The sequence below is a fragment of the Vidua macroura genome, chromosome 10 (genome assembly GCF_024509145.1).
Source record: "Vidua macroura isolate BioBank_ID:100142 chromosome 10, ASM2450914v1, whole genome shotgun sequence".
NCBI lineage: Eukaryota > Metazoa > Chordata > Aves > Passeriformes > Viduidae > Vidua > Vidua macroura.
In genome coordinates this window covers 3,662,142-3,686,378 of record NC_071580.1, presented here as the reverse complement: position 1 = coordinate 3,686,378, position 24,237 = coordinate 3,662,142, and the positions used below count along the sequence as shown (strand labels likewise).

The window sequence follows — 24,237 nt, the reverse complement described above, 5'->3', positions numbered from 1 at the left end:
GTTCAGGTTGGTCATCAGGAGGAAATTCCTCACAGAAAGTGTGATTGGGCATTGGAATGGGCTGCCTGGTGGAGTCACCATCCTTGGAGGTGTTTAAGAAAGAGACTGGATGTGGCACTCAGTGCCATGGGCTGGTTGAGAAGGTGGTGTTGGGTCATAGGTTGGACTCTATATCAAAGGTCTTTTCCAGCCTAATTGTTTCTGTGATTCTGTGAAAACTGAGCAAGGAGAGAGTCCTTTTAGTTGAGCAGGCTCTAAACAAAGTCATACTCTTCTGTAAAGCACTTCCACCTGATATTTACTAGGACATCTCAAAGGACACTGAATTAACCAAGCTTTGGGAAGCACTGTCATGTATCCAACCTTCCCCCTGCACATGCTCCCCTCCCCACAAAGCACGGGCTCAAAAACCATTGCCTGTCAAGTCCAAAGCTTAAACATCAGAGCACAGCTTTGAACACTTGGAGATAAATATTTTAAACATTCTTCTTTTCTCTCCCAAACACTATTATAAAAATAATATCTTGTTTTTCAAATGTAGTTTCTGAAACTCCTCAGGTAATCATGGCAGCAATGGATCCACAACAGCAAAAACAAACTGTGAGATGCAGCCTTGCTCTGCTGTTTGCAGCCTGAGCTGGCTGAGTGAATACAGTTGCTGGAGTCATCTGACTTCACTGACATTTTATCAATGTACATTAAGAAAGTTGACATTTCACATCAATTTCCATTTGGCTTCTTTGGTGCATTATTAGAGAAATTTAGTTCCAGTTTTCTCCACTGTTTTAGCTTACCCTAAACCTGCTCACCCTCAACCCATGAATTGTGCTGTATATTTCAAAAAGCAAGAGAAAAGAGTGAAAGCAATCACATATGACTAATTCATACAGATTAGATACTGTATTTATCACTGTCCCTGCTGACTTCATCAGACAGCAGGTTTAGCTCAATAACATGGTCCTATTAAAATTCTTTAAATTCCAGAGGTGAATTCCATTAGACTACATGCATGGAGGTCTAGTGCAAATACACATCATAAATGTTGTTATTTATTTATTAAATGAACTAAAGAATTTGGATGCTGCCTTGAAATTTTTATAATCTATCCTGAACTACCAGCACACCAGGGACAAAAGTAAGACTATCCTCACTTGATAGCTTGAACTGTCTTAGACAGACTGGAATTTATCCTTTTAATCTTCCCCATTCTATTCTCTTAGCTGCCCCCAGTGTTTACAAACCAAAGCCACCATCAGTCTCCCAAAATAACCACAGGCAGACTGCTGGTTTCAATCACTTGCTTGATTTTTCTACATTTCTGTCCATGTGATGATGTCTCCTAAACAATCTTGATGGCAATTAACCTGAAGAGTGCTGTCTACTGATGTCAAGTAATAAATTTTCATCGACTTTTTGTCTCACCAGTGACAGCAAAGACTTTCTGAGAATGATGGGCCATCATGTCACACACCATGAAATGGAGGGACCCATCTCAAACAGGAAATCTGCTGTATGATGTCTCAGACAAGCAGCAGATAAGTTTTGCCAAACTGCAGATGAAGAACAGCACATCAAGAAATCACCACTCTCTTTCCAATGGGTTTTGACACATACTTCTGAATCAGAAAGATCTTCTGCCAGGAAACAGGAGCAAGGAGAGTGAAAACCTGTTATAAAGGGCACTGACTTGGCAACAGAGTTCTGAAAAATACCATTTCCAATGTGAAAAATTAACTGCTCCAAGAAAGTAATGCTAATAATAAAAAGAATGATAAGGAAAGAGAAATGGAAAACATAAGGGAAAAGTTTAAAAGGCAATGTCTTGGGGTGCTACAATGGAAAAAACTCAAGTTTAGCATATACATCCACCCAGAGTGTCACACCAACTTCTGGGACAGACTTCTGGAAGTCACTAAGGTAGGTTGTGGAACAAAGCATGGCCAGCAAACTCCAGCAGCTTTTAGCAGCAGAGCAAATAGGAATGGAAAACCACCAAATATTTAGGACAAGGATGATTCTGTCCTGACCTTCACTGGAGTGCAGGGACCTCTGTGTACTGCGGCATCACTAAGAGCTCCTATCTAATGTGCCCCAGCACAGTAAATTTGATTATGAGACAGCTGTGCTCCTTCAGGAGCTTCACAGGTGAAAAGTACAAGAGGTTCCTCCCATTCCCCACCTGCAGAGCCCCTGCAGGAGGCTCACTCCCCCTGCCAGCCCCCTGTACTCACTCTCGTTGCAGATGACACCAGCCCAGCCGGGCGGGCAGACGCAGCCGCTGCGCTCGCTGTTGCAGCGGCCCCCGTGCAGACAATCCTCACACCTCAGGCTGCAGTCCTGGCCAAACGTGTCACCCAGGCACACTGGCAGCAAAAAACCACACAGGGCTGAGTGAGCAGCCAGACAAAAACGCTTCCACGAGCTCTTACCTACGGCTGGGCTGTGAACACCGCCGGCTTGGCACAAAAGGCACGGCAAAATGGGCATTCCTGAATTTCCCTCTTCATGTTTCTGACTCTACGTGAAAGGAAAGCTGGGTGTTCAGCTGGAATTTACTCCCCTAAATGCTGTCATTCTCCAGCCAAGAGCACTTCTAGCTACTTTTTAAAAGCAAGAGTTTTGCCTTCAGAAAAATGAATTTTTACCCAATGCTTGGTAACATTTTATATAACTGTAAGAAGTTATTGGGACTTTCCTTCTCTCCTTGCTCCTTCTCTCCTCCTTGTTCTTTTATTGCAGTAAGTGGATGTAGTGCTACTTAAACATAGTTCAGTGGTATTTTCAACCACACAGTTTGAGCATTCTAGGAAAACAAAGCAAAATACACATTTATCAAGTCTCTTCTCTTCTGGGATATGAAGAGTTTTATATAGGAAACCTGGTATGAAAATGCTTTTTTTCCCTCTCCTTTCCCACCCTCCTTTTATCCCTTGCACCCTCACCTTCTCTTTGTTGGGTCTATTGAGACAGGCATGAAAAATAAAGTTGTCTGTCTGGTAAAATACTTCAGTGGCATTGAAGATCCCATCCACACAGTTTAGAGCCTTCAAGGCTTTATGGCTGTGGCTGGAAGCTTTTTGGAAGGAGATTTTTAACAGCACCTGAAAGTGAGCTGGCAGCTTATTTCAGCCTTATTTCAGTAAGTTACAGGCTGGCTGCATTTCACCAACAGTTCTCTGTGTGAGGCCAGATTTCCTCAAGGTCTGAGCACCCAACTGTTCCCTTTTCTGTAGCTGAACAAATGCCCAAGCTTTCAGGGACATTCATAACCCCAGTGCTCCCACTTGGAAAAGGGTACAAATTCATACTTCAGGAGAAGAATACAGGCCATCATTAAAAACATCATGCTTCCAACCTTAAAAACTCATTCAAGTTATAGAAAATATTTAATTACTTGCACCAGCTTGCTGTTAAAACAGGCTTTTTTATAATACAGATAGCAGCACAAAACCATGTCTGAAGACACAAGGAATAAATTACTATTCAGGAGGTAAAAGAACTTACTAAACCATTTAAAGTTCCTTTTCTCCATCACCTTTTCATTAAAACCACTGAATGCTGCAAAGCCTGAACCTTAGAAAAAGTGCAGCTGCTCAGCTGTGACTGATAATACCCAAATTTCTGTAGCTAAATATAAATAAAACATGCAAAAAGTGGTCAATAAATATTTGATTGTGGTTTCTAGGCCTGAGAATTTTGCCTGTGGTTATCTCATTTATCAGTTTCCCAGTTGGTTATCGGTGTTGTTGAGTCCGGCTCTACTCTGTGTGATTTGGGAGGGTCTTAAGAGATTTGTTCTTAAAAATAAGGTAATTTTTTATTAAAGTCAAGACCAGCTCCTGATTTTTGCCTGTAGGGCACAGTCCTAAGATGGGTAATTATAGAGTTTATATAAAAATCACAGGACACACATAGGAAAAAACCAGAAATCCTCCCTGGTGATTCACCAGCACTCAGCACAAAGCAAATACAGGGTTTCACCTCATAAAACTCTTAAAATTGTGAAGTTTCCACCTTTGGGGGGAGAGACTGGATCATGCACAAAGCCCAGGTGGGTGCAAAGCTGTTCTGCACCCACTCCTGTGACAGTGGGTGCTCCTGTGCTGTGTGCCACCATGTGAGCTGAGCAACACATGGATGGGCTGGTGCTTTTCCCAGAGAGTCAAGGCAAACCTGAATCTTCAGGGATTGTTTTTAACACAGGCAAAATGCAAATATCTTACACAAAAAGCCTCCAGTTGTTATGAAAGGGTTTGTAAACGGGGAGCCATGCTCTCAGCTCTAGGAGGAAGGGAGTGTTTCCCCAGGGGTTTAGTGCCCTGCAGGAAGCCATGCCATCCTCTCACCCCTGGCACGATGAGCTCTCTGTGGCTGCTCGGTGGGGCTCTGTGCAGGCACCCTGCTTTCCAAGCAGCCTCCCAGCCACTGCTTGCTGTGCTGCTCACTCTTCCCCTGCCTCCCTCCCAAAGCATCCAGGCAGCCTCCTGGTTCCTCCAACAGGTCCCATTTGGGATGGAACATGGACGCAGGCAGGATGCTGGATTGCAGGATTAACGCTCATCCCTCCTCCTGACGCTGAGCCCTGCCAGCCCAGCCCCAAATCCTCTCCCTGGGACTGATCCCCCCAGGTTGCTGAGCTGGCTCAGGGCCCTGCTGGTCACTCACCGACCCTGTGCACCAGGGTGAGCTCTCCTCGGGGGTCTCCATCCTCGGCCAGGGCCCCGAGGGCGAAGCGGAGCAGCTGGGGGGGCCCTCGGAACTGCAGCCCCGGGGCACCAGCCAGCCCTGCTGCCTCCTCTGCATCCGCCTCCTCCACACCTAGGGCTGGACAAACACAGCCATCAGCACCTCAGCCTGCCTCCACGGCCTCTCATCTACATCTTTTCTTACTATTATCATGCCATTAGATGTTCCAGTCACACCTCTGCCCAGCAGTCCCAGCACAGGCATTTTCTCATATGTACTTACAGAGTTTTACAGATGCCCTCCCCACCCCATCTTTCCTTTTTTCTTTCTTCTGGGAAAAAAACTCTGCTCCTGGAGAATCAAAATTAAATGAGGAGATTCATTTTCCTCACTTGAAGTTTGAGATTATTTTTAGTTAATGAAGGTCATTACTCTTGCTCGTTTTGGAGATGACAAATAGAAAGTGAGGCTGGCTGTGCAATTTATTTTCAGAAACATTAAAACCTGAGCCTTAAAATGACGGGAAATCAGTTGGCTTTCTTTTTGGTGTTGGTTAGAATATCAAACTCTGGCTTAAGGTTTAGCAGTTGCTAAACTTGGTTATAAAACTGAGTTGCTCTGCTAAACTCTGGACTGGTTACTCTGGCAGAAATCCAGAATAACGTCACTGACTAATGGAAAAGTTGCCCTGGTAGTTCAAAGGAGAATCTGGCTACCCTTATTTGGTTCCCCACAGGATGTTAAACTTCATCAAATAGAGCAAGAAAAGTGTCAAATACTATTTATTTCTAAACCAGAAGCTTTAGGTTTTCAAACATGTCCAGGGGATTTAAGTGTTCATCTGCCATTAATCTTTGGCAAAACCCATTTCTGGAGGATGAACGTGGATCCACGCACTGCACGTAGCCCTACCCTGGCCACGTTCAGAGATGGCTCAAGCTGGGCTCCCAAAATCCCAGGATCTGTGAAAATCCCCGTTCTAAAATCACTTTTTAAATCAGTGGGAAGTGCTTAATGGCCCTCAAGTTTTGAGAAGAACTCACCCACGCAGGCCCATCTGCTATCCCCAAGCCTGTAACCCTCCTTGCAGGCACACTCGTACGACCCCAGGGAATTCACACAGAAATGGTCACAGTTGCCATTATCCAGATGACATTCATCCACATCTAGAAAATCATAAATGGTGATTAGGAGCAAGTATTCTGCTTGGAGAGCCCATGCTGTGCCCAGCTGCATCTGACAAATTATTCTATACATAAGAAAATACAATTTTTCTTATGTGATTTGGGGCTCTCCATTTCTCTCTGGTATTGGAGGTATGAAAACATTTCAGGGCAACAGGGAGCAAATTATTTCACTGATGTTTTTGTCTCGAGTGAAAACAGATGCTTTAAGCTGTTAAGCTCAGTTGATCCTTCAGTTATTTTGAAGGCTCTTTTTTTGTGAAAGGAGTGTTTTAACACACATCAATATAAAGTGTCCATGGAGAGAGGAGGGAAAGTTTCTCTCTGCCGGCTCCTCTCCCACATCCCCACTTCCCCTTGCTGGATGCTGGGTTATTCCTGTATTCCAGCCTCACAAAGAGGAAATTACACATTTGTAAAACCTTATCAGCAAAGCTGGAATAGGGTCAGTGACTCTCATTAGGGCAGTGCCCACAAAGCCCTAAGGGCTTTGACAGCATTTCTTCTACCTTGGGCTGTGATTTGTTAGACCGAGCCATTGGTACCAAAAAGCTTTTGACAAGGGCATGGAATGATGCAGGACATGTGGGAATGGCTTTAGACTAACAGAGGGAAGGTTTAGACTGGATATTAGGAGGGCATTCTTGACTCTGAGGGTGGTGAAGCCCTGGTTGCCCAAAGAAGCTGCGGCTGCTCCATCCCTGGATGTGTTCCAGGCCAGGTTGAACGGGGTTTGGAGCAGCCTGGGATAGTGGGAGGTGTCCCTGCCCACAGCAGGGGTGGAATGAGATGCCCTTTAGGTCCCTTGCAGCCCAGCCCAGCCCAGCCCAGCCCATTCCCTGCCTCAGTGCTCACCGTCGCAGGAGCAGCCGTCGGCGCTGAGCTGGAACCCCGCCTTGCAGGCGCACTCGTAGCCCCCCGCGTAGTTGATGCAGAACTGGGAGCAGCAGGACTCTCCAGTCTCACACTCGTCCACATCTGCAAGGAAAGAGCAGCACGTTCAGCCCTTGAGACACCCCCAGCTGCTGCCACAGCTCTGCTGAGGGCTTTTGTGCTGCAGCATTCGCTGCTTTACAGCTTCTTTCAACCACATAAACACTGTCTGAATCCTGAATCCTGACAGCAGCTGCCTTCTGCCTTCTCCCAGAGCAGCCATGTCCTGGGAGAGGCATCTCCTCTGCAAGTCTGAGCTGCCATGAGGGGATTTGCAAAACACCAGCTGGTCTTGTGGGTGATCAGGACCCAAGGGAATGGCTGGAGCTGTGTCAGGGAGCTTTAGGCTGGATATCAGAAAAGGTTCTTTCCCCAGAGTGTGCTGGGCACTGCCCTGAGGCTGCCAGAGTTCCAGAAGGTTTGGACAATGCTCCCAGGCATGCACAGGGTGGGATTTGGTGTGTCTGTGCAGGGTCTGTGTGGGACTCAACGACCCTTGTAGGCCCCTTCCAACTCAGAATATTCTATGGTTGTATGAAAAGAGACAAGAGCAAGGACCCACCAGCCCTCAAAAACATTCTGTATAACAGTAAGCTACATCTACCATTTAGACTTCTTTACATTCAGCCTTATTCAGTGCAAACTAACAATTCTGTGATCCAACCAGGCACTTGCTGGACAGCAGCAGCCTGGAAGGTTCAACTGTAGTTTTTGGTAACTCATTTCCTGTTGCCTCCTCCTGCTCTGTGCCCGCTCAGAAATTGGTATCATTGACACCACTGTTCTGGTGATTAGATGGGAGAGCTGAGCTGTTATCTGTGCACTGCAGGCTCCTGGCTGCTGTCAGGCTGCTGAGGAGGTCAGTGGCCATCCAAGGGCCACCTTGTCAGTGCTGAGCCTGCAAAATGCTTCTGAACGTGGCCTGGCTGAGCAGCTGCAGATGGGAAAGGTCAGTGTCTCAATTAACCTTGGAAGGAGCACCAACTTTATGAGGAAACACGGACAGGAGAAAGAAAATGTAATTAATCAATCGAGGTGAAGGAGGTCAGTGTGAAAATGATTAATGCAGGTTATTTGAAGGCAGTGTTTTCCAGAAATGTCACAAGCTGAGCTCCTCTGCAGTACCATCAGGTGACGCCTCGCTCTGGGTTCCAGCAACAGCCCCTTGTTTGTTCAGGAATGCAAAATCTGCATCCAACAAAAAGGAGATTTTTGTTGTTAAGAGCAACTTTTCATGTCTTCAGCCTTCCTCTGTGTTCTCCCTCTTCCCTTGCTGTGTCTGGAGTATCTGCTTCCCTCTGAGATCCCCAGCAGCAGGTCACTGAGCTGGGATGTGGGCAGGAGGCTGCTTTGCCTCCTGTCAGCTGTACAGACAAGACTGTGTAACCCACCCACCCCTCAGAGGCTCTGGCTCCAAATCTGCCTCCCAAACTTTTTCTGTTTTTGCTTTTTAAGCTCCATCATCACCCGCCCTTGCAGCCCTCAGTGCTTCCCTCCTCCTCCTCTCTCCTGCACTTGGCTTTTTTTCCTTGAAAGACTCCTTTTGTCTGTAATGCCTCTCACACTCATCAATGCTCCCACACTCTACCTCTTCTCATCATCTCTTATCTCACTACACTGCTTTGTGGTGCCTGTTCCTTTTTCCATTCCCTCTCTCTTCCTGGCTATTCTTAAAAATTGTAATGGCATAGTGACAGCAAGCCCAAAGCAGCATGAGATATATTTGCATGACAAAAGCCATAAACAAAACAAAAACATAAAACACACACATAAAAAAAATCTCGTAGTAGAATTGCTTAAAACATGAATGACTTTTGAAGCTCTTGTCTCGAAATAAACCCAAATCTAACTCTGCTGCTTTCACCTCCCAAGTGAGACTTCTCACAGGCAGAGTGTAACCTCATCACTGAGCAAATCTGATGGAAACACAGCAGGCTCTGGAGCACCAAGTGGAGTTTGCGCATGAAGCACTTGGGAGCAGCTGCGCTGCTGCTCCCAGCCACCAGCTGAGAAGGGAAGGGAAACAAAGTCAGCTCCGTGATGCCTGGGCTGCCCGTGGCGAGGCACAGCCCTGGCAGCAGGTGATGCACCAGTGTCACTGCCCCTCCCTGCCCTCCTCAGGGACCCAGCCCAGCCGGCTCCCAGGGCCAGGCAAGCCGGAGCAGCGCGGAGGGCGCGCCAGAGGACGGCGTTAATTAACACCTGCAGAAGGAGCGAAGGCACGGGTTTCCCTGAGCGACAGCTCTCCTGCAGGCTCCCCGGGCCCTTCCACACTGCTCCCTGCTCCCAGCACGGGTTACCTGGGCAGGTTTTGCCGTCCCCGGCGAGGCGGTGGCCGCGGCGGCAGGAGCAGCGCGGCCCCGCTGCCGTGTGCTCGCAGCCGTGCTCGCAGCCGCCGTTCCCGTCCCGGCAGCTGTCGACGATTTCCATCTCGATGCCTTGCAGAGAAATAAATCAAAAGGATGTTAAAAGGCAAGCCCGGGGGTGGGGGAGTCACTGGAGGATCAGCCTGCTGTAAAACAGCAGCCATGGGTGCTGTAGCAGTGAGTGTAATCAGCTCACACCCCCTCCCCAGAAGAGCAGGCTTTGGAGTCACTGAGCTCCAGGTGTTTGTGCCAGAACAGTGGATGCTCTCAAATTCAGCCAAGTGAACAAAGGTGAGGCTGGTTCAGTGATCAGCAGCCACCTCCTTCCCAGTTTTCCTCAGGTTTATGCTTTGTCTGGACACAGTGCTTGCCCCAAAGGAGGAACAGAAGCATCTGAGGAGCCCTGGTGGTGCCCCTCAGCCCAGCCTGATACACTTCCCAAAGAGCAGCTTTGAGTTTTGCATGGCAGTGGCAAAGAGCTGGGCTCTGAAACATCCCCCAAGCACAAAGGCATTGAAGCTTCCTCAGCAGAGTCCTGCTGGTGAAATGGACACCCAACCACAATGCAAAACAATCCCCAGGTTTTGGTTCTTGGATGTCCCTTCCAGGGGGACACAGCAGCTCCTCTGCTGAGACTTTGTCCCCTACAGCTAAGACAGGGTGGTACAGTGCCACTGCCAGCCCCCTTTGCCCTGACAGACTTCCATGCCCTCCTCATGTGGCTGCACTGGACAGTCCTCAGAACAACCTGGCCATTTCCAGTGGGAGCCCTCACATGAAAAGGGGAACACCTGGCCACCTCATTCCCACCCAGCTACTTCATCAGATGATTCTCCAGGATAAAAAGAAACCATAGAAGTCCTTATATGAAGTTTTTCATGAAGGATTAGCCAACTTTTGTTACAGAGCTATTTAGAGAGAAAATAATCTCTCCTACTGCATAGGGAAACTGAGAAACACCCTTCCTAAAGGAGCCACTGTATCTCCAGAAACACCCCAGCTCAGAGTGGTGGCCATCAGATCTGGCACAGAATTTCCCCACCGACATCTGTGTTGGTGGGCTCTGGTCCTACCCCTCTCTGTGCTCCCAGGGAGCAACCTGCTTGCCAACAAGAAATATAATTCCAGCTGGAAGAGGGTATAAATTAAGAGAATAAATATCACTACATCTCATGCATAGTGTGATTATTTGCACCAGGGAGAAGAAATCGTGTCTCCTGTCCAGTGTGTTAAGCTGGGATTTAGTAAACCCAGCAATTAAATGCAGAATCTGACTTCATACACAATCTTCATCATTTACTTTGTCTCAGCTCTTCATCAGTAAAACTGAAATACCAGCTCTTCCCCAGCCACTCGGGAAATGAAAGAATAAACAAGGACTGTAAATTGCTCAAACACTGGGATAATCCTGATCATAAATATATGCAGAATGTTTTTATTTTTATTGTTTGCTCTGCAATATTGTACATGAGGCAGAGAGAATCACCATCCCCTGAGATCTGCTGAACATCCAGAAAAATTATTATCAGAAAAGCACAATGAAATCTAAGTGGTCTAAACCTCTTTTTTATGCCTATGACAGAAGATTTCATATCTATATATTAATCACATTTCCTCTGCCATTGCACCACTCACAGTTCCCCATCATCTATGAAAATAACTCTCCAGGATGTCTCTCACATAATTGGGTTTTGTTTTTAATGTATGTTAATGCCTTGAAACTGGATTTCAGTCTTAATAACTATTTCTTACACACACATTTTTAAATAAAGCACTCATTCTCTGGCATGCAGCATATTTTCCTAAGGAAGCTCTGCTGAAAGCTCTTGCACAGTATTATTAGATTGAATGATCTTTGCCCACCTCTTTGCTAAAACAGGTCATGCTTTTGTCTGCATTCCAGGGAGCTTATGTTAGGTCCATAATAACCCCAACTCTTCCACATCACCTCCTTTATTAATCTAAATTTGCCCTCGAGGGCAGGCCAGGGATCACCTATCAGCTAACAGCACTGGGAGCCAGTCCCCCTCTCCAGAAAAGCTGTGTTGATTAAGAAACCCCACTGGCAAGAGGTAAGCATGTGAGGAAAGACAACAGGAATTGCTTTATCTTGGGAAGTTTGACTGTTTCAACTGTTTTTTCATCCCAAATCTTTCTTTTTTAGTTGCCTTTTTTTTTTAAAGCATCCTCTTAATAGTATCAGTAATCTTTGCCAGACAGGCAAAGACAAGAGCAGAACATCGTGTTGGTTTTCTCTTGCATCAGGTCTGTAAGAAAGCTGGGAGGAGGAGGAGGAGGAGGAGGAGGGCAGGAATGAATACATTTCACAGAACAGCAGCAATCTGGTAGCTCTGCAGCAGAATTCACCAGACTCTGAAGATAAACCAACAGGGCTATTTGCTCTTGGAAAGGCAGTAATTAAGGTCTGTGAACACAGGCTTAGGAGCTCGTCACCCTGCAAACCCAGCAGCAGCAGCAGAGGAAGAAAACAGTATTAAGCCTGATCTTTTGCATACATTTACTCTGCTGGGGATGCTAATCCCAGAGAATGAGAGGCCTGACAGGGAGCAGAGAGCAGAGGCTGAAGGTCAGGGCTGGGCAGGGTCACTTACGGTAGCAGCGCCGCCCGTCCGCGCCCAGCTCGAAGCCGGGGCTGCAGGCACAGCTGAAGGAGCCCGGGGTGTTCACACAGCGATGGGCACACCTGGCCCTGCCCTCTGCACACTCATCCACGTCTGCAAGCACAGAGAAAGTCGTTCAGCTGGATACGGAAATGAAAAATCATGCTGCTCTACATGGACGCGGCTGCGTTTCCAAATATCTGCTGGAAGGATTATCCTGGGGTCAGTCTACAAAGGACAGCACCCGATGAGCCCAGGAACATTATACTCACATTATTCTCCAGAACAATCTTTTTCTGAGCACCATTGACCTTGAACTTCTCAGTGTGACCATTTACAGTATCAAACACTGTATTTGCAGTATCAGCCAAAGCTATTTATTTATTATTCCTGTAAAAAGACCAACGGCAAAAGAAGACCTCGTGTGAAGAACTCAGAAGAAACTTCCAAAACTCTGAAATTATCACCATGCCATCCAAGCCATTATAGTTAAATTAATGGATCAGGAAATAGCTGATTATTTTCTGAATGTCAAATGATCTGGATTAAGTGGTGGTTGGGTTTCAGCAGGGACAATGGAGAGAGATCACCCCTGAATCCTGCAGCTGCTTTACAGCAGCACAGTGGGAGGCACCTGCTGCAACCACAGCAGCTCCACCAGCCCTGTGAGGAAAGGAAAAGCTGCAGAGCCTTAAGTGGGGAGGCTGCTCTTCCCCCAGTCCTCTGCCAAGCAGGCTGCTCCTCAGCTTTGCACTTGCTGGTCTGTATTCTGGAGTTAAATGTCCCCAGAGGTGTCCATCTTCCTAAAATCTCAGTGGAACATAAAAGTACTTGTAAGGAGTTAGTTAAAACTTTTAATTAGCTTAAAAAAAAACAACCAAGCCTACAAAAATTTACACCAAACAAGCCTACAAAAATTTATGTATTTATATATATAAATACAGCTGCACAGAACACTGACCTCTATGCAAAGACTGGTATCACACATGGCAAACCCCTGATGCATCTCCTGTTCCTTCCCATTCTGAACATCTTTCTGGCAAAATACACATTATTTATTGCACTGATGCTGGGTCAGTGTCTTAAAAATGGCAGGGAGCAATCTGATGTGCAGCTCTCCACCTTTTATCCCAGCAAACCACACTTTCTAACAGTTTTGCCCCTCCACATATGCTGTGCCCAGTGCTGTGCTCATGGCCCCTGCACTTGAGCACAAGGAGCTTGATGGATGCAATCAGGCTCCTTGCAAAGAGAGGCCCCAGGCAGTGCAAACACCACACACTGGCTCATGAAAATTTCAGGACAAATGACAGCTTCTCTGAAGCAGCCATGGGAGCAGCTGCTGCTTAGAATAAAATGGGTTATTCCTCCTTTTTCTCTAATTGTCATTTTGTGAATACACTACGCTGGCCAATGCTGTAAATGTTCTTTTCTCTTCTTCTTTTTAAATAGAAAAATAAGAAGTTGAACCACAGCCACCACCCTGCACAGGTTTCTTCCTGTCCTAAAGCTAATAGCTGAAGTATGACACTTCAGCTGCCCTCTGTCTCCTCTCAGCTCGATTTCCAGAGAGTCAAACAACAGCTTGAATTTTGCAAAAGGCATTGAGTAACTTCTAGGAGAAAAAAACAATAATTGTATATCCATGGTAAGACATGCTGCTTAATGATTCAAAAGATTGTTGCCATGAGGCTGGGGAGAAAATTTGTTCCAATGTATAACACTGCAAGTTAAGTCAGTGATTCAGTTTATACATAAATCAAGAGAAATGTCAATGTGCATCTGAGATAAAACAAACAGGCTGACCCTACTGCTAAACCCACTGTTGTTTCCATCCACTCATTATCAGTATGTTACTTGAAAACAGTTTGTATTTTCAGTAATTACTCATGAGTAATTCCAGTAAGAAAGAATCACTAAGATGTGCCACTCTACTCACAGAAGGGCTCACAGGCAACTGAGTAAAATACTCAGGCTAGGAAGTAAATATTTTGAAAGGCACCCAGCACCCTTTATATGAGACAATAATTTACATATTGGCAAGATTTCAGCCAAGTTTTCAAAAGAGGAGTGTCAAATTAGTGCATATATATATATATATATATATATATATATATATATATATATATATATATATATATACACACCCTGATCCTGACTTGACTGTTAAAAATCTGTGCACCATTAAGTCCACAAATATTTTTTATTTCAGAAAATTGCTAAACTATCTTCCAAGAGTTTCACTGAAAGAGAAAAGCAGGTATTTTGATCTCTAGCTCCCCCAAATTTCAGGTCGGAAATGCTACAGATTCTTTTTGACAGCTCCAGACTAAACACAGGACTTTAGAATTCAACTTTTTGAGCTCCTCTCTCTGGAAATCTTACACATCATGATTTCTTCTTTCACAGTAGTTTCTCCATTAATATGGAGACAGTTCTCTAGCTAAAAAGCCCTTTGAATTCTAAATAGGTTTTCAGTGACCTGGTTCAGAGTTTTACTTGAACCAATTTTCCAGGAGCTGTATCTGGGACATTATTTTAAAGGGACCCTACAAGAATAACACTACAGCATTCACAAATCCAGTTGCTAGAAAGCATGACTTAGGAGATCACAGAGAAATCTTCATCACCAAAAAAGTCCTTCAGGAGTATGGGCTGATGTGAATATCACAGAGAGAAAGGCTGTTTCAAAATGCCCACATATATTTGTCTAATATATTCCTTTCCACTCACAGCTCAGTAAGCCAGAGCACTGATTAATAACATTCTTCACAATAAAGAGTCCAGAGTTTCTTACCTAAACAGGACTTTTTGTCTGCGGCGAGAGAATGCCCTGGATGACACTCGCATTTTGCAATTCCTCTCTCATTCTGACAGATTTGTGAGCATCCTCCGTTCCCACTTGTGCAGGGGTCTATCACTGAAACCAATTAGAGCACACTGTCAACTGAAAGGTCACTTTTTGCCTGAAAATGGTCTTACCTGCCATTGTTGCAGCTAATGACGAAGTAGCTGTAAGAGATTAGACTGGGAAAAAATATGACAGCATCTGGTGAGTAAAGCTGCTGTTTCTCTGGATGCTTTTTGTTGCTGGACAACATTTTTCACAGAGCAGCAACAAGGCTTTAAACAGCAGGAAACCGAGCTTGTATTACATTGGAAGTAGGACAAAAAAAGTACATTTTATTGTTATTTTGCTGTACCTGAACAGATTTCAAGAGTTCTCTAAACAACAGCAATTAGCACTCCAGTATGTGTGAATCCATAAACACACACAATGATGGAGTTCACCACAAAACAATGAATATTTAAAAGGCTTGAGAGGAAATAAACACTGAAGAGCCCCCAAAGACATCTTTCAGTCTATAAACATATGCCATTCATGTTGAACATCAAGGCTTTTTCCTCTTCTTGAACAATAACATACCTTTTCAAGGATAAGCTGCCCTAAGTGGCAAGTACTTAGGAAAACTTTTATGAAGTGCCTACAGAAGCCTCCATCTCAACAATTTCACTGTGTTGTATGGGTTTATTTCTGGAACATGTACCTGCTGGAAGCATACTGCCCAAATAGAGACTGCCCAAATAGAGACTTGGCACACCCCAAAACAGACCCACCACGACTGTTCAGACAGGTCTGACTTGGGTTAAGATCTGACATTCTGCACCAGGCTGAGGTTTTGCTTTGGAGCATTCATTACACCAAAATTCTGGTGAATAACATTCCACAGGTAAATTTGGAGAACATCTTGAAAATGTGTCCTCTACAGTTCTGCTTAGCTTCAAATAAAACTTCTAAAAAGCTATACTCGTTTCCCTACAAGTCCAGCTCTGATTCAGTTTTAACATTTCACTAATTACTGTCTGATTCGAGACAGATGACCAACATTCCTCACTTGCCCTGCTCTGTACAAGCCAGCTTCTCTCAGAGCCCCAGAGGAAAGTCACCATCGGTTCAACAACACTGGAGTCAGGGTTTGAGGAGCCCTGGGAAGGGCTGAAGGAGTTTTGCTCTGACCTGGCTGCTTTGCCCTTCCACTGGCTATACAGGAGAAGGGAATAAGAGACAAAAACATCTGCTTCATGTGGATTTAAATATGGGACAGGGCTTTTTTTTGGTGACTTTTCTGTGCAGCCAAGTGGCATTTTGTGCCACCATTTAGTAAAGGAGGAAGCAGCCACAGAACATCCTCAAACTGCCTCATGTCACCTCCTGCCATCTCGAGAACGCACAACACACAAACCATTCCAGTCTGCAGGGCTGAGTTCGACTTGACAGTCTTAAAAAAAAAAAAAAAAAAATAAAAGCATGGGTAGGGATGTAGAACTGAAATTGGACTTCTGACACGATAGGTTGCAAATAGGTTTCCAAGGAACAGCAGCACTTCATCGTGCATGACACTTCCAAGGCTGACAACTTGGCTCTGCAGCTCGACAATTTGCGGTCTACAAAGGATTTAGCTCCAAGCAAGAACTCACTCCTTGCTGATATGAAATATTGAGTTATTTGCCGATTCCTTTTCTATTTGGGTAAATTAAATGAAATCACTATCAAACAGCATCTGTTAAACCTGCATATTATGAAGGTTTTCAGAGCAGCTAAAGCTTTAATTTGAGAATGATTACAGCACGGAGTAAAGCTTGTAATGCTCTGTGACATGACAACAGGCAAACAACAAATTACATGGTAGATGTTAGTAAAACATAGTAATTCAAATAAAGGTAGCAGCCTTGGAAGTCCTTGGATGAGGTAAGTTTGTAAAGGAAAGATCTTCAGGACATAAGGCAATCAGTGATTGACTTGCTTTCCAGTGATATGTGTGTTCCTGTTAGAAGCAGGTTTCAGGAAAAGCCAAAAATAACTCATTAGTGTTCTTTTTTCACACATTTGCCTCTTACTGGTTCATTTAATAACTTTAGTAGATAACAGACTCCATCCTACAAAGCTCTACTCCAAGCTGTTAAACACTATGGTGAAAAATTTACTGGCATGGTTTCATTTCCCAGGTGCCTCAGGACACAGAAACCCAGGATGGTTTGGGTTGGAAGGGACCTTAAAGCTCATCCAGCTCCACCCCCTGCCATGGGCTGGGACTCCTTTCACTGCCCCAGGTTGCTCCAAGCCCTGTCCAGCCTGGACATCCCTTGGACACTTCCAGGGATGGGGCAGACGAGGCTGTAAACAACAGGGTCTCCAGTCCTATCAGCCACGACCTCTAGAGCACCTAAAAAAAGAGGTTTGGGCCTTATCAAATTCATTTTCTTGTTCACAGCAACCATGACTTCACACTGGAGAAAATACGAAGTGGTAAAGAGCAAAACTGCCAGGCTGGAGTGTTTCTCTAAGGCTTTGCAGGGCTGTGGGTGCAGTATTAACTCCCAAGGAGTCCACAGGGATGAATCCACACCTGCACAACTCCTACACCTGCTGTGGCAAACACTCTCATGACATTGTGGTTTCTCCATCCAAACCATGACTCCAGCAGCCAAGCTTTGGTTGGAAAATAAAAAAAAAAAACAGCCAGACTTACCTCCTCCCACCTCTTCTACTTAAAATATCTCTGAACTGACAACCCAAATGCATTCGTGATCACTTCACCCTCATTTGTTCCTGTAAAAATCTTGTCCATGGGCTTACCTAGCACTTTTCTCTCCCAGGCATTCATTCACTCAGGTATTTATGGGGAGGAAAGCATCCTACTCAGTCCTCATTTTGCAAGCTGAGCTTGCAAAGGCAGAGCCTCCTTCCCCCGGGCACAACTGCCCTCCTGGGGAGGGCTGCACTTATTGATTTTGGTTCAAACACCCTGGGCTGAGCAGGCACCCAGGGAATGGGTGCTCACCTGCAGACAAGGCTGACCCTGCCCCTCTCCAGAATTCAGTAACTACAGGCTGGTGACAAACCACTGCCTTTGGTGAGTGGCTAACTCTCTTCAGCCCCACTGTGTGAGGGGGTGAACTGTAAAAACCTCCCCTTTTAGGGGGTCCCAGCTGAGAGAGAGCATGGAAGTGGTCCATGGGAGCTTGAACTGTGCTGTGAGCACTCCAGGAGAACTCCCACCCCACCTGGCACCACTCAGACCCCTCTGACCCAACCACTGTCCCACCACTCCATAAAACCCATCTCAAAGTCCTGTGCAGGCTCTGCACAGCCAAACACATCTCGAGATGTTCGGGAAAGGGATGGGGAACAGCAGAGGAAGCTCTCTGACACCCCCTTCTCCCCAAACCTCCCCTTTTCTGGCTCTTTCCGATAATCTCAAGGAAAAAACGTGAGAGACAGAGAGGCCAGCAGGCTGTGGGTGCTCCCTGAGGTGCAGCCCCCACTGAGGGCAGCATTTGGGGAGGCCCAAAAACAAAGGGGAAGAGTTCTCTGCACCCAGCAGGAGCTGGGAGCCATCTGAACAGCAGGATTTACATACACTTCATCCACAGCGTATAAAATCTCCAAGCAGAAGAGGAGCCATATGGAAACGGTTTTGTGACAGGAATTTCAGCTCAATAAATCCATAAATTTGGCCTTATCTTTCTCTGGCATGTTCAAGGGTGTGTGTGTGTGTGCTTGTGTTGGGGAATGGGGGGGGGGGGGGTTGCCTTCAGAACTGATTAATATGTTAAGATATACAAGAAAAGAAAAGCAACAATCAAACCCAAAGGTAGCATTGCTGTTCTGCTTGAGAGAGTGCTTAGAAACCTGAAGGGGAGGATGAATGAATCAGCCTGTGATAAGCCAAAAGGAGATAAAGAGAAGACTTTTTGTAGAATAAAACATGCAATGCAGGCCAACTCTATATACAGCTTGATGAGCAATAAAATTAGAATTAAATCACGATTAAGTTCCTAACCTATGTCATCAACATCATTGTGCAAGGAACAGCCAGGGATCTTGGAGGCCAAAATCTTGTTCAAAGTTGTGATTCAAAGTGAACTTCACACCTCAAACACGTGTTATTTTAAAATCCTGCTAATAAGCAATTCCTAAAGCTGCTTTTGGCACGCAGTGGGAAATAGGAATGAACACAGTGACCCAAAACACCATCCTGGGGTCTTTTAAATTGCCTTTACTGTGTGTCTTCAGGCAGGTAACACAGGACTCACCTTCACAGGATTTGGCATCTGTCTTCAGCTGGTAGCCTGGCTGGCACTGGCACTTGTAGTGGTCCTCACTGAGCTGAACACAGTCCTGCTCACAGCCCCCGTTGTTCATGCTGCAGGAATTGACAGCTGGAGCCAAGGGAGCAGTGAAGGAATGCACGTCAACAACCTGGGAGGACTTATTTCCTATTTTAAATACATAAATGACAGCAAAAGCAGGCAAACCTGGCTGAACAGCTTTCAGAAATGCACCTGTCCCCTCCCCTGAGTGACTGCCCTCCCTTGTGCTCACAGAGCCTGGCTGACAGTGTCCCACACCGGTGAAATCCTGATTCCAGGGAGAGGCAGGTGAGATCTAAGGGCTGTAATGCTGACTGAAGCACAGCACCCTTTGATCTGACAGCACCAAAGCACTGCCAGTCCACCGAGGCAAGGAGGAGGAAAAAGAGCAGCCCTGCTGGCACTTGCCCATTGATTATCTTTTTCTCTCCTTGCTTTCATTGATTAAAAATAGTAATTGTCTTTCAGGCTGATTTCCTCAGCCTCATAAATAAAAAAAAAATCAAATAACAGAAGCCACAAGCTCTGCAGAACAGACTCACACAGCAAACCACAGGAACAGAGGGTCCTCTGTACATCTTTAAAGATGCTGCTTCTTTCACCCAAGCAAATTAATATTCTTTTTTGTTCAACACATATCCCTGGCCTCTGGAGAAACATTTCTCCTCCTGACAAAACATGTTAACACACACCCACACCTATTCACAGGCTGCATGTAAAAATAAGAGTGATGGTTTGATCCTGCTATTGTGCTGTGCTGATGGGAGTGTGTGTGCGTGGCTGCATCGAGATGGATTTCCACAGCAGGGATGTAGAATGGAGAGATTTAAATGAGATATTAGGAAGAAATTCTTGACTCTGAGGGTGGGGAGGCCCTGGCACGGGTTGCTCAGAGAAGCTGTGGCTGCCCCATCCCTGGAAGTGTCCAAGGCTGGTTTGGATGGGGCTTGGAACAAGCTGGGGTAGAGGAAGGTGTGGGATGTGGGGGGAGTGGATGAGTTTTAAGGTCCTTTCCAACCCAAACCATTCTGGGATTCTCTGTTCTCTATGAGCAGCTGGAAAGATGATTTGGTCCTTCATGGAATGCACTAAACTCTGAACCCAATGAAGCCAGAAAACAGCTTTGATATTTATTTTTTCCATATTCATTTTAGCAATATTCGTATTTCTTCATTTATCTGTAACAGACATTAGTAAATGTTAGTTGCAAAGCCCGCTGCAGGATTCGTTTCACCCTATGCCACCAATTAGCAAACGCTGAGTTTGTGCAGTCAAGAATGTGTTTAAAAGGTGAAAAGAAAAGCAAATTTCTACATTCTCCTGGCTGCACACACAGCAGGAGGCTGGAGGAACCTCAGTGCCCAGAAACCCGACCCTGATCTCCACCTGTGCCCACGAGCCCTCTGCCCTGTCACAGACAGAACCTGAAAGCAGCTCCTGTCTGCACAGGAGACAGCAGACCCCATACACTCTGAGCTTCCAGCTCCCTGCACATTTGTATCCAAAGACCTGTTTTTCAGCAAGAATATTCAAATAGGATGAAAACATTTCAGAAGACGAAAAACATCTTAAATCCAAGTGACAGAATATACATGTCGGCTTTTAAAAGTGCCATTTTCTCCCTCAGCTTCTGGGCACGAGCCAATTTGGATGCAAGGGGAGATGAGCAGCAGCCTGTCATGATGAGGGTTTGGGAGGATCTGGAGGTGGGAGGGGACAGGTGTGAAATCCTGTGCTGGAGGGACCGTGCATCCCAGTTTGGTGTGGCTGTGCCTGCAGCCAGGGAGCCAGGGGCTGCTCTGGAGCAGCCAGGGCAGGTTTGTCACGGCTGCTGCGGAGGCACCAGGCTGGATCCGTGAGAGGAGGTGCCAGACTGAAGGAGAAGAGCCTCCAGGGACAGGACAGGATGGATTGTGCTGGTGGCTGCCAGGTGCCAGCAGCACGTCTGAGCAGGGAGAGGCTTGGCACCTCATGGGTCTGACTCCAGCTGTCACTAAGGGCCTGTGGCTGGAGGGCTGAGCACCTCCACGGGCAGAAATACAGCCTGACGTTCACTTTCTAAAATTTACTCCTGGAATTTGGTAGAAACCCAGCCCTGATGTGGATTCCAGACAGGCTGGGGATGATGCCAAGAGAGGGAGGGGGCATCTGGGAAGGGGAACAGTGATGGGAGACACCCAGTGAGAAACACAAGGATCACAGAATGGTTTGGGTTCATCTTAAAGATCATCTCATTCCAGCCCCTGCCATGGCAGGGACACCTTCCACCATCCCAGGCTGCTCCAAGCCCTGTCCAGCCTGGCCTTGGGCACTTCCAGGGATCCAGGGGCAGCCACAGCTTCTCTGGGCACCCTGTGCCAGGGCTCAGCGCCCTCACAGGGAACAATTCCTTCCCAATATCCTATCTAACCCTGCCTTCTGGCAATACAAAGCCTTTCTGCCTTGTCCTGTCACAATATGTCCTTGTAAAAACTCCCTCTCCACCTCTCTTGTAGGCCCCCGATCTCATAACAGTTAAGAAATACACATTTCTCAACCCATTTTGTTTTTATAATAAAGGTGATATTTTTACAAAGAGCTGGGTCTGAAGCCATAGTTAGATACATGCATAGCAACCATGGGGTTAGAACGTGCAATCTCTTCCAACCTATGTTTTCTGTCACCTTAAATCCAACCTTGGCAGTGACAAGAAATGTAACTTCAGACATACAGGGCTTATATTTATGTTGGGAAACACAGCTTATAGAGTTGTAGAGGTATTTTCTTTGTTACTTTCTCAATATATAAGAGCCTTAGTGCGCTAAAATCTCCATAAAAAAACCTGCATCTCTACAGCTTCTCCACATAAAGCAGACATCAAAGGTAACAGCTGGCACCAGAGATGAATCAGGGTCTAATAGCTGTGCCCTGTTTTCTCTTCTAGGAGTTCAAACAGGAATAAATTCCACTGAAGTCAATGAATCTACAACAGTCCAAACCCACAGCCTGATGCTACAATAAACATGTTCTTTCTGAGTTTCAGCTTTTCAGATACCAGCTGGTTAAACTCCAGTGAAGTCAAATTCATTGCATTAACATAATCAAGGCATTACAAACAAAACAAACAAAAAAGTTGGACAGGGTTGCAGTGAATATTTGGTCTGGCATGTGTATTTATAAATTAATTCAATGCTGAGCAAAATTTGTAGGACCAAAAAGCTGAAGGAAGAAAAGGAGATGGGATTTTATCATGGCATGAAGTACTGGATAATATCACAGGATTCAGGAATTAAGTAGTTTACTTTCACACACTGGTCATCACTGAACAAGGAAACCCACTCTGGAGATTTTTGGGTCTGAGCTGAGAATGGGTAGAATACTCTGCTTTAGAGTATGAGCAGAAGTTTCCAATGAGAGCAGGAAGAATGACAAAAGCAGATCTCCTCTCTCCACATATTTTAAGGCTCACACTGGCAGAGGAGGGATGGACCACCAGCAATTAGTCAGGATCCCAAACACCCTGTGATGAGGTGGCAGGAGTACCAGATTTACTGGAGAACTTGTGGCAGAAGTTCAGTAATATTCTATTAATCACATGAGGAAGGAACCTATCCCAGTTTTTGAGTCCTCAGATGTAAGCTGAATATCTTTTAAGATGATAGATCCACTTCCTCATGTATGGGAGATTTCCAAGCCATCCAGGCTGCAAAATCTGCTTCCCCTCAAATGATTTTGGCACTTTTGTTCCCACAAACACAGGACTGCCAAAAAAGAAAAGGAGGACGTGGAAAGAATGAACGTAACAGCAATCTGGGCTGGGCTCCTCTGAAAAGCCTGTCTAGAGGGACTCTTCTTTCTTATTTCTGCAGCTGAGATAATCACCTTCCACAAACAGCTCAGTGCCAGAATGTGGTCCCTTTTCATTCTCAGCATGCAGGAGAGATCCTTACATCCTCTGAAGCATCCATGGAAGAAATACCACTGCTAATCCAAGCCTGTTTGAAATGCTGGATGTTCTGCTTAGCTGCACTGGGTCAGAGGAGAGGGGCATTACTGGTTTGCTTCTCATGAGATGAGTGATGAAAGCTAAATGTACAACCTGCTGCTGCACAAGGGGCAAACTCTCCATCCCCAACAAGGACCTACTGCCCAAATCCTGATCCTGGGCACTCCTGAGTTATATGAAATGCTTCTCCCTGTCCTCATCAATTAGTAACTGTCTTGTTCTCCAGTGCATGGGAGCTTATTATATCCATTTGTTTTGGTGTCTTGTCTAAACAGCTGGAACAGGACTCAATATCTTCCCTCAGTATCGTGTACATCCATTATCATGATAGCAGAGCTCTCTGAAACTCCTGCCTCCCATCTTAGGACTTCTGTTTCTCCTTGATAATTTCTGAGATACTGAAAACAAGGCTGATCACTGTATTAAGTATTTTGAACAACTTCTTGAAAATATTTACATTTATGAAATGAAAACTTTTTCTCTGGTATTGTTCACAGCTCGGACAAAGCTAAACTGAGCTTTCTGATTATTTGAGGCAAGAGAAAATCTAATTATTTTGTGTCCACAGAAAACTTTACAAATTACACGAGTAAATTCATTTAATTGCCATCAGCATCTACTTTTTGCCTTTATCACACAGTTCTCTTTCTCTTTTTTCCCCCCTAAGTGCCTTTAGTCCCCTTTTGGTATAAAAAATTCCTCTCCACCACAAATGAGACTATTCAGAGGGAGTAATGCAGCTCAAATAGCACATCTTTCACTTCTGGGTCTTCTCTGGTCAGATCTGATCTGAGCAAGTTTAATTTCTTTTTTAATTCACAGAAAACCACAATTGCTTTTAGTTAACCATGAACCACTCTGCTTTTACATATTTTTTTTCCTCTCACTGTAGTTTTTCCTTGTCCAGTCCTTCACCAACTAAGATAATCAAGAAAAGACTGAGACTTCATCACATTTTTAATTGCAGTTAATTACCAAAACACTGAAAGTCTCTGTATGTGATAAACCCTAAAAAAAACCTAAAAGGGTAACTTTTAAAATAAAAAAATCCATTATTCCCACAGCTTGAGCACTGGTACCTCCTATGTCCTGGCTGCATCAGTGAATGTATTGCTGTGATAATACCAAGAATGACTGATGACATCTCTGGCTGAAGTTAAGCACAACCAAGGGACTTTGTGCAGGAACTGAGACAATGCCCAAACTATTCTGCAGATGTGGTCTGACTGTACTTGACTGCTCTTCCCATATTACCTCAAATCAGATTTAAAAATTTAAACAAAAGGTGCCCTTTTCTTCTTCCCAGA

General features: G+C 45.3%; 1 protein-coding gene across 1 annotated transcript in view; it reads right to left on the bottom strand.

The window, feature by feature from the left end:
• LOC128812107 (multiple epidermal growth factor-like domains protein 6) overlaps positions 1 to 24,237 on the bottom strand; it is a 188,560-nt gene that overhangs the window by 41,514 nt on the left and 122,809 nt on the right. Inside the window, exons 7-14 of the mRNA XM_053986317.1 lie at positions 18,889 to 19,014; positions 14,588 to 14,710; positions 11,782 to 11,904; positions 9,104 to 9,241; positions 6,726 to 6,848; positions 5,730 to 5,852; positions 4,666 to 4,818; positions 2,232 to 2,363 (exon numbers count right to left, since the gene is read on the bottom strand). Of these exons, the coding sequence (XP_053842292.1) occupies positions 2,232 to 2,363; positions 4,666 to 4,818; positions 5,730 to 5,852; positions 6,726 to 6,848; positions 9,104 to 9,241; positions 11,782 to 11,904; positions 14,588 to 14,710; positions 18,889 to 19,014 (1,041 nt within the window). The remainder of the gene's footprint in view (positions 1 to 2,231; positions 2,364 to 4,665; positions 4,819 to 5,729; positions 5,853 to 6,725; positions 6,849 to 9,103; positions 9,242 to 11,781; positions 11,905 to 14,587; positions 14,711 to 18,888; positions 19,015 to 24,237) is intronic.